Genomic DNA, 8830 nt, shown 5'->3' with positions numbered 1-8830 from the left:
AGATGGAAAGTATCTCAACATAATTAAAGCCATATGATAAGCCCACTGCCAATATCATCCTGAATGGGGAAAGCTTTTCCCTTAAGAACAGGAACTACACAAGGATGCCCACTCTCACCACTCCTATTCAACATAGTGTTGGAAGTACTAGCCAGAGCAATCAGAGAAGAGAAGGAAATAAAGGGAATCCAGATTGGAAAAGATGAAGTCAAACTGTCCCCATTAGCAGATGACACGATCCTATATATCGAACAGCCTAAAACCTCTACAAAAAAACTCCTAGAGTTGATAAATGATTTCAGCAAAGTTGCAGGATACAAAATCAACACACAAGAATCAGTAGTATTTCTATACTCCAACAGCGAACATGTAGAAAAAGAAATCAAGAAAGCTAGCCCACTTACAATAGCCACCAAAAAATAAAATACTTAGAAATAAAGTTAACCAAGAATGTGAAAAATCTCTACAAAGAGATCTACAAACCACTGTTGAGAGAAATTAAAGAGGACACAAGAAGATGGAAAGATATCCCATGCTCTTGGATTGGAAGAATTAACATTGTGAAAATGTCCATACTACAGAAAGTGATCTACAAAGTCAATGCAATCCCCATCAAAATTCCAATGACATTTTTCTCTGAGTTGGAAAAAACTATCCTAACATTTGTATGGAATAACAAAAGACCACAAATAGCCAAAGCAATTCTGAGCAAAAAAAATTAAGCTGGAGGCATAACACTACCTGGCTTTAAACTATACTATAAAGATATAATAATCAAAACAGCATGGTACTGGCATAAAAACAAACACAAAGATCAATGGAATAGAATAGAGAATCCAGAAATCAACCCACACACCTACAGCCATCTGATCTTTGACAAAGGCACCACATCTGCACATTGGGGAAGAGACTGCCTCTTCAGCAAATGGTGCTGGGAAAACTGAATATCCATATGCAGGAGAATGAAACTAGACCCATATCTCTCACCATATACCAAAATCAACTCAAAATGGAGCAAAGAGTTTAATATACACCCTGATATAACAAAACTCCTTAAAGAAAACACTCCAGGAAGTAGGAATGGGCACAGACTTCATGAATACAATGCCAAAAGCACAGGCAACCAAGGAAGGAAAAATAACCAAATGGGATTATATCAAACTAAAAAGCTTCTGCACAGCAAAAGAAACAATTAACAGAGTTATAAGACAACCAATAGAGTGGGAGAAAATATTGCAAAATATACATCTGACAAAGGATTAATATCCAGAATATACAAGGAACTCAACTTTACAGCAAAAAGCAAATAACCCAATTAAAAAACGGGCAAAGGAGCTGAATAGGCATTTCTCAAAGGAAGATATACGAATGGTCAACAGACACATGAAAAAATGCTCAACATCACTCGGCATTCGGGAAATGCAAATCAAAACCAGATGGTAAGTGATACCACCTCACTCCAATTAGGACAGCTAATATCCAAAAGACTGAGAATAATAAATGCTGGCAAGGTTGTGGAGAAAAAGGAACCGGACTGCTAAATGGTGCCGCCTTTATGGAAAATGGTTTGGAGTTTCCTCAAACAATTACAGATAGATCTACCATATGACCCAGCTATTCCACTGCTGGGAATATACCCAGAGGAATGGGAATCACATGTCGAAGGGATACCTATACACCAATGTTTATTGAAGCACTGTTTACAATAGCCAAAAGTTGGAACCAGCCCAAATGTCCATTGTCAGATGAGTAGATAAGGAAAATGTGGTATATCCACACAATGTAATACCACAACTCTGCTATAAAAAAGAGTGAAATACTACCATTCGGAGCAACATGGATCGACTTAGAAAAAATTACATTAAGTGAGGTAAGTCAGGCACATAAAGAGAAATACCACGTGTTCTCACTTATTTGTGGGAACTAAAAATAAATAAATAAATACACAAACAAATGGGGGGTGGGGAAGAAGACACAACAATCACAATTCCTTGAACTTGTTAAGACAAGCGAACAGATATGTTGTTGATGGAGGTGGGAGTTGGGAAGGAGGATTTGGTAAAGGGACACAAAAATCAACTACATTGTATATTGATAAAATTAAATTAAATTTTTAAAAAATCAAGGGGAATCATAACAGTACTCCTAGAATAAGAAAGATCAACTCGCTTGTTAAAAGCCAGTTTTCCATTCAAGAGTCTACATCAATCACATGTGCACTTGACCACAAGCAAATATAGAAAGGTGATTAAAAAAAAAGAAAAGAAAATGATAGTATCTGTTAATTAGATGGATTTTCAGCCAAAAACATAAATATAGAAGCTGGGCTCTCAGAATAAGAGAAAATGGGACATAGTCAACATACTCAAGTGAGCCAAGTAGCACATGGCAATATTTCTTTACTAATCCAAGAATAATGAAATAGACTTAATTCAAAGGATATGTCACCTTGCCTGCCTCTCCAGCCTCATTACCTACTACCTGCCTTATATTTCATGCCCAAAGAGACCTAAGCTGCCTTACTCTATACTGTTTCACAAGTCATGTTTTCATTAATGCCACTGCCTCTCCGTACCTCCTTCCCACATGCATATCACTCATCTAATAGGCTCAAATTAGTCTTCCTTCAATGCCTATCACAGGTGTCATCTCCTACAGGAAGCCTCTCTAGAACCTCAGTCAACAGTTCCCCAGATTCCCTCCAACACTGTCCCATACACCTGATCACCCTTTTATCTGAGCATCTGCCATTTTATCCCCAAATCATCTGTTCACATAACTGCCTCCTCACATTGGGCTGCAAGCTCTTCAGTTCAGAAAGGCAGTCTCATCCACCTTGGTCTCTAGAGTACTCATGCAGTATACTCCCAACCACAACTGTTCCTGGCTCACAGTGGATGCTCAATAAACATCTGCTCAGCCAAACTGCTGAACTAGCTTGTGAACATATTTCATAAACTACAAAGTACTCGATAAATATTATCTTTTGCTGTTTACTGTTTCCTTTCCAACCTTATCCATTTTTCTTGGTCATTCAGCTTCCACATGCTGCGGGCAACCTGAACTATTCAATGTTTCATATATCCAAACCCTATTTTCCACTTCTGTCTTAGTAGCTCACCCTGGTCCCTCCATTTGTAAAGCTCTCTCTTATCTTCAGTTATTCAAACTGCAGCAAGCCATGGCCTGACTCAAATATATCTCTTCCAATAAAGCATCCCTAGGCAAGCCAAACTGGAAATAATGGCTCCCTCCTCTCAAATCTCAGGGTACTTTGCCAGTCCCTGACTTGTAGTGCTTATCACTTCTAAATGCACTTTTGGTCTAAGAAGCAGTAAGCCCTATGTCTGTTATGTCATCATCTCTCCCAAAGCACAAAGCACAGAACAGGAAATTGTTTAATGAATAGTATGTTACTTCAAATTCTACATATTCAGGGAATAGCCTTCCAGTAGGTATTAAGCACCTGGATAAGCGTTCCTTTCTTCAAGCCTTCTGAAACATCCTCCTTGGACATGTAGGTTTCAAATATGCTCTTTTTCTTTCCTCGCATGGACTTGCTCTTTGACTTTTTGTCACCTGGCGAAACACCAACACCATGTGGGCCAACCACAGAGGACACACCTAGGAACATGAGGCAGCAATCAATCTTTCCTTGGACATCTCTGTATTTTTAAAACTAGAGACATTACATCTTTTTTTATTATTTAGAAAGATTAACGAGAGAATGAAACTCCTGATTTCAAACAATTACAAAAAGGAAAGAATGAGTATGGAAACATGAAAAAAATGCACATAGATGAGATGAGTTTTAAATCAGCACCATAACATGTAAGGAAAATAACCTGGATAACGGATTCAGTATGCTTTGCTGTTTATAGACACAAACTTTTCAAGCATAGGAATTCCTAAAAGAAAGTCACTTTTCTGTAGAAAATTAAACATCTGTACTCAATATAATAATAAATGAAGACAACAAAAGACCACACCTAATTCTAGAATAAATAACACAGGAGAATATTTAACAGGTCAGCAAAAGAATTATAGTCCCCCTCTAAAATTAAACATCTGTACTCAATATAATAATAAATGAAGACAACAAAAGACCACACCTAATTCAAGAATAAATAACACAGGAGAATATTTAACAGGTCAGCAAAAGAATTATAGTCCCCCTCTATTCTAAGAGCCGCCCTCCCTCCACACCCATTCCTCTTGGATTTCAGTTTTCCAGTTGCTTGGGCAGACTCCATTTTCCTTTCACTACCTCTGGGGGTCCCCAGGGGCCGGAGGTTCAGCTTGTAGTCAGGATGGCTCATTACTGGTTCCAAGATTGCCTCTTCTCTCCAGATCCAGGGGAGCCTCCACTGCTCAGCTCAGCCTTCTTTCTGCCGTAAGCAGCTCAGCTGTAACTAGCTGAAACCAAAGAGAGACTGGTGACTGGACAGCAGTTAACCTGTAGCCTCCTCTGTCCTCTTGGAAACCTAAAACTTGGATGGCAAAGGCAATACAGTGCCCCACCTGGTCCTGCCGTCACATTCTCCTGGACAGTTAGTCAAGCACACCATCTGTCCCCAATTTCTTTTCAAGGCCTTCACATTCCCAGGTACCACTAGACTGCTCCTTTGGGCCACTTCAACTAAACATCTCCACAAATGAGGCAATGAGAAGGAAAATAAGGAATTATACAGTTCTATTCAGTTTGTAAAATGTGCAGAAATAGGAGAAAAGGTGGTTTTGAAAAAATGGTATGAAGACTTAGAATCTAAAAGTTGTAATGGAATAGGTACTAAACTAGGGCTGAAGATGTGGCACTTACTAAGTTTAAACCTTGGACAAATAATGTACAGTAACTCTGTGAAACCAAATAAGTCAATTCCTTAGAATTCATCAACAAAACCTAATTCATCGCCATAATTTGAGGTCGAAAACTATGCAGGAAACTCCAGATGGTTCACAAGCTTTCAAAAAATGGCAATATTTGTACTTAGACATCTATTCCCCTACTCTTACCTGCCATCTCCTCAAACCAATTGTCTGATCAGAAGCTCAGACAGCTGCTTCTAAGAATACAAGAGGAGCTGACTGGATCAGCAGACTGGAATGTGAGGCTCTGCAGCTGGCCCCCTGGCCTGACACCTGGATACTGAACATGTCATCACAACTTCTACTTTCTTGTCTCTTGCTGGCCACAGGCCCAGGAGTCAAGTCTATACTTGCAAATTTCCATATCCTGGTAGGCAGCCTGCTTTCCCATAAAATGAATCAATATGTCATTCTGAACACTAGTTTCCTCTAAATTTCCCACACACATCCTTCACCAAAATGATGTAATTTTTCCTTAAATTGGAATTAATACTAACCCAGGAGAAGCAACAGAGACAAAGTGTCACAGACTGCTTATTGATATATGAAGAGATTCAGAGATAAAATTAATCCAATTACAAGAAAGGAGAGAAAGAAATGGCCTTACACAAGCAGCAAGGGAATGCAAAAGGCACACAGAGTCCAGACCATCTGAGGGTTTAATCCAGAAACTTATTCATCCACTCATTAATTCAACAAATACTTCAGCCAGGCATCAAAGGTTAATTACATTCTTTAGATCATATTGAAAGACAATCGATACAAGTTGGTAAGTAATAAGCACTACATTTTTTAAAAGTATAGATAAAAATACATATGATTGGAGGGAAATAGAGTACGCTGGTCAGGAAATCCGAGAGAACTTTAGGAAAGACTTTAAGGATGAACTAAGAATGTGAGAAAAGCATACTGCTGGCAGAAGGAAACAAAAACAGAGACGCAAATAGAAAAACACAGGAAGGTTATTGCAACATCAATTCCACTTGGAGAGAGGCCAGCCTATATGAAGAAAGGCAGTGGCAAGGAAATTAAAACAAGTTGGAAGGTCTAAAACACCAGCCCGGTTTTTCAAAGGCACTAAGGAGTTTCTGAAGCATGAATGAGCAGAAAAGAAGAACAAGCAATCAGAGTTATGTTTCAGGAAAAGTTAACCTAGCACAGCACTCAGAGTCCTCTGGAACTCAGAGAGACTAGTGGCAGCTGCACCACAGGAGAGAACCGGAACAGGTGGGTGAAAGGAAAGGCAGGCCCAAACTCAAGCTGTACAGGCAGACACTGAAAAGAAGGAGCCCTTAGCATGGTATTACACATGACAAACTGGCACCACCTGGCAATCAGGCAGATCTGGAGGCAAGCAAGGACATGGCAATTGTGTGAGATTTCCAGCTAGGAGACCAGGGGATGATAACATCACTACATTAGAGAGGATGATGAATTCTTCCTGGGGTATCACATATCTCCACAAGGTGCAATCCACCAGATCCTTGAAAATTGGAGCACAACTTAGAGAAATCAGCCAGCCTTTTGAGTAAAGATTAAAAGCCCAAAGCGTTTAAGAATGATGAGATTGCCAAGAAAGGGTACACTGATATAAAGGACAGTCTAGGACAAGGAATGAATAAGCAATCTTCCCTTCCCTATGACATATTTGTGAAGGCCCATAAACCCTGGAGAAATCCTGGGCACCCCCACCGTGACACATTGAAAGTACAAGTCAATTTCCAGTCCTCACTAACTTCTAGAATAAGAGCTACTGATATACTGCCCACTGCCCTTTGGTTCCTAAAGATGGTGTCCTACTGTGGAAATAGCTATCATTATGAGGTGGGCTAGGTTTAGGATGAACAGGCAGTAAAAGTCAACAATATCACATGGTACAAAATACAGGAATAATGAAAAATGGGGAAAAGGGATTAGACTTGAGAAAGAATCAATTTGAAGGAAACATGTGAGTGAAAGAAATGGTGTCTTGAGACACTTTATATTCACCAAACCTAGCACAAAGCACAGTGCATAGGAGGTGCTCTGAAATTTGAATAAAGGAAGCCCATTTGGGACAGAAATCAGGTTACAAGAAACACATACTAGTGAGAAGTACGAGTAGCAGGTCCAGGACTATGGTGGGGCAAGCCAGGCACCTAGAGTGCAAAATCTGAAACAGAACAAGTCTTACAAGTGCTAGTCCTTCACTTGCAGGACCCAAGAGTGAGAGCCTCCTAGAATTTCTGTGCCTTAGGCGTCTCACTGGTCTTAGCCTAGTCTCAGCCCTTACGAGTAGCAAAAGCAGATGGAATTTATGAGCCTGCGTAGTGAAGAAAACCCAAAGAGATAAAGTCAAAAGACTGGTTTAAAGAGAAAAGGGTGAGACAATTCAGAAACGAAGAAGCTGCCAATGGAAAGCAAGAGATAGGAAAAACAAGTGAAAAAGGGTATAATTGATGGAATAAAGAAAAAAAAAGGATGGGATCAAAATAAATCTCACTGAAATTAGAAAAATAATGTTACACATCAACGAGAAACACATAGATTAGTCAACAAATAGTCAAGACACTACTTAACACCATTAAAAATAAAAAGCCATTATGGGCTGGCCCGGTGGCGCACTCGGTAGAGTGCAGCGCTTGGGAGCGTGACGGCGCTCCCACCAAGGGTTCGGATTCCATATAGAGACCGGTCCGCTCACTGGTTGAGCGCGGTGCGGGCGCGACACCGAGGGTTGCGATCCCGTTGCCAGTCGCGGTACGGGCGTGACACTGAGGGTTGCGATCCCGTTACCGGTCACGAAAAAAGACAAAAAGGAAAAAAAAAAAAAAAAGCCAGTAGATCCCTACTTCATAACACATTCTGGAATAAATACCAGTTTGAATAAAATTTAAATGTTTAAAAATGAGAGACAGAGAGAGAGAAATGGAGGGAGAGAGAAAAAGGGAGAAAGCAGGGGAAAGAATGTCCAGAACAGTTGAATGAGGAACGTGACAAATATATTCTCCAAAACAAAAACAATAAAATTAGACACAATTCTCAAAACCATTTCAAGATCTGGATATTGACAAAAACATAAAACAAATTGAGAAGTCCTGGTTCAAGAAAATCTACTGAATCTTGGTAAGAACAGTGGACATGTGTGGTGTTTTAGCTTGGGGCTCCTACCATCCACACTCACTCCCAACTCCTTGGTATGGAAGGCCTACTAGGGCAGGGCAAGCTGTGAAGACTGACAGCTCCACTGCCAGAGGGAACTAAATTTACTTGGCACTTAACAAGGAGAATTCCACTCCAGGGGCATTGTCAAAAATAGTGAGTCCAGGGGCAAAAAAATCAGGGAAGGTCAATATCCCAGTTAGCCTAAGTTTGCAATACCGGTCATGGCAAGCAGTAGATCAGCAGACCAACAAGAAATTTAACATGAAGAACCAAGGAATGAGACATCCAAAGTGAGCCTTGCTAAGAATCTACTTTTTCCTGCTGGCATGGAAGACTGTTGCATGTAAAATACTGTAAACAAGAAGGAGAGAAATGAGAGGGCCGCAGTGAGCTACTCGTCCCTAAAGAAATGTGAGGCCTTGCAAACATAGAAAGTAAAACCCAGGGTGGACGTGTAAACTGCCTGAATCTTGAACACATTCTCCAAGCCAAATAAGAACCATTGACAAAGGGTCGAAGCCTCATAGTTTCAAGAAATTTAAACACAACCTCTGACCAATCACAGGCTGACCACTAAGATATGGTGACCCAGGAACAACTACTTGAAAGACAGGCTGAAAAATAAAAAAAAGAAAAGAAGTGAGCAGAGACATTAGCAGCCACACACTGCAGGAAAAATAGACTCCATGGAATTAGTCCAGTGAAGTCACATAAACCAAAAGAGCAACAACCTCCAACTCTGGGCAGGGAGGGGAATCAGAATACAGAATATATTACCAAAACTGTCCAGTTTTCAACAACAAAAAAAATCATAAAATAT

At 40.1% G+C, this 8830-nt stretch overlaps 1 protein-coding gene across 3 annotated transcripts in view; it reads right to left on the bottom strand.

Moving 5' to 3' along the window:
* The window catches only part of DIS3L2 (DIS3 like 3'-5' exoribonuclease 2), a 370978-nt gene extending 366562 nt beyond the window's left edge, over positions 1 to 4416 (bottom strand). For all 3 annotated transcript variants that reach the window (XM_008575848.1, XM_008575846.1, XM_008575847.1), the window contains exons 1-2: positions 4268 to 4416; positions 3467 to 3624 (exon numbers count right to left, since the gene is read on the bottom strand). In XM_008575848.1, the coding sequence (XP_008574070.1) occupies positions 3467 to 3624; positions 4268 to 4319 (210 nt within the window). In that variant the 5' untranslated portion in view covers positions 4320 to 4416. The remainder of the gene's footprint in view (positions 1 to 3466; positions 3625 to 4267) is intronic.
* Positions 4417 to 8830: the final 4414 nt, after the last annotated feature.

The sequence above is a fragment of the Galeopterus variegatus genome, unplaced genomic scaffold (genome assembly GCF_000696425.1).
Source record: "Galeopterus variegatus unplaced genomic scaffold, G_variegatus-3.0.2 Scaffold1245, whole genome shotgun sequence".
Classification (NCBI taxonomy): domain Eukaryota; kingdom Metazoa; phylum Chordata; class Mammalia; order Dermoptera; family Cynocephalidae; genus Galeopterus; species Galeopterus variegatus.
Note: the sequence above shows the minus strand (reverse complement) of the source record. Positions and strands in the feature narration are given on the sequence as shown.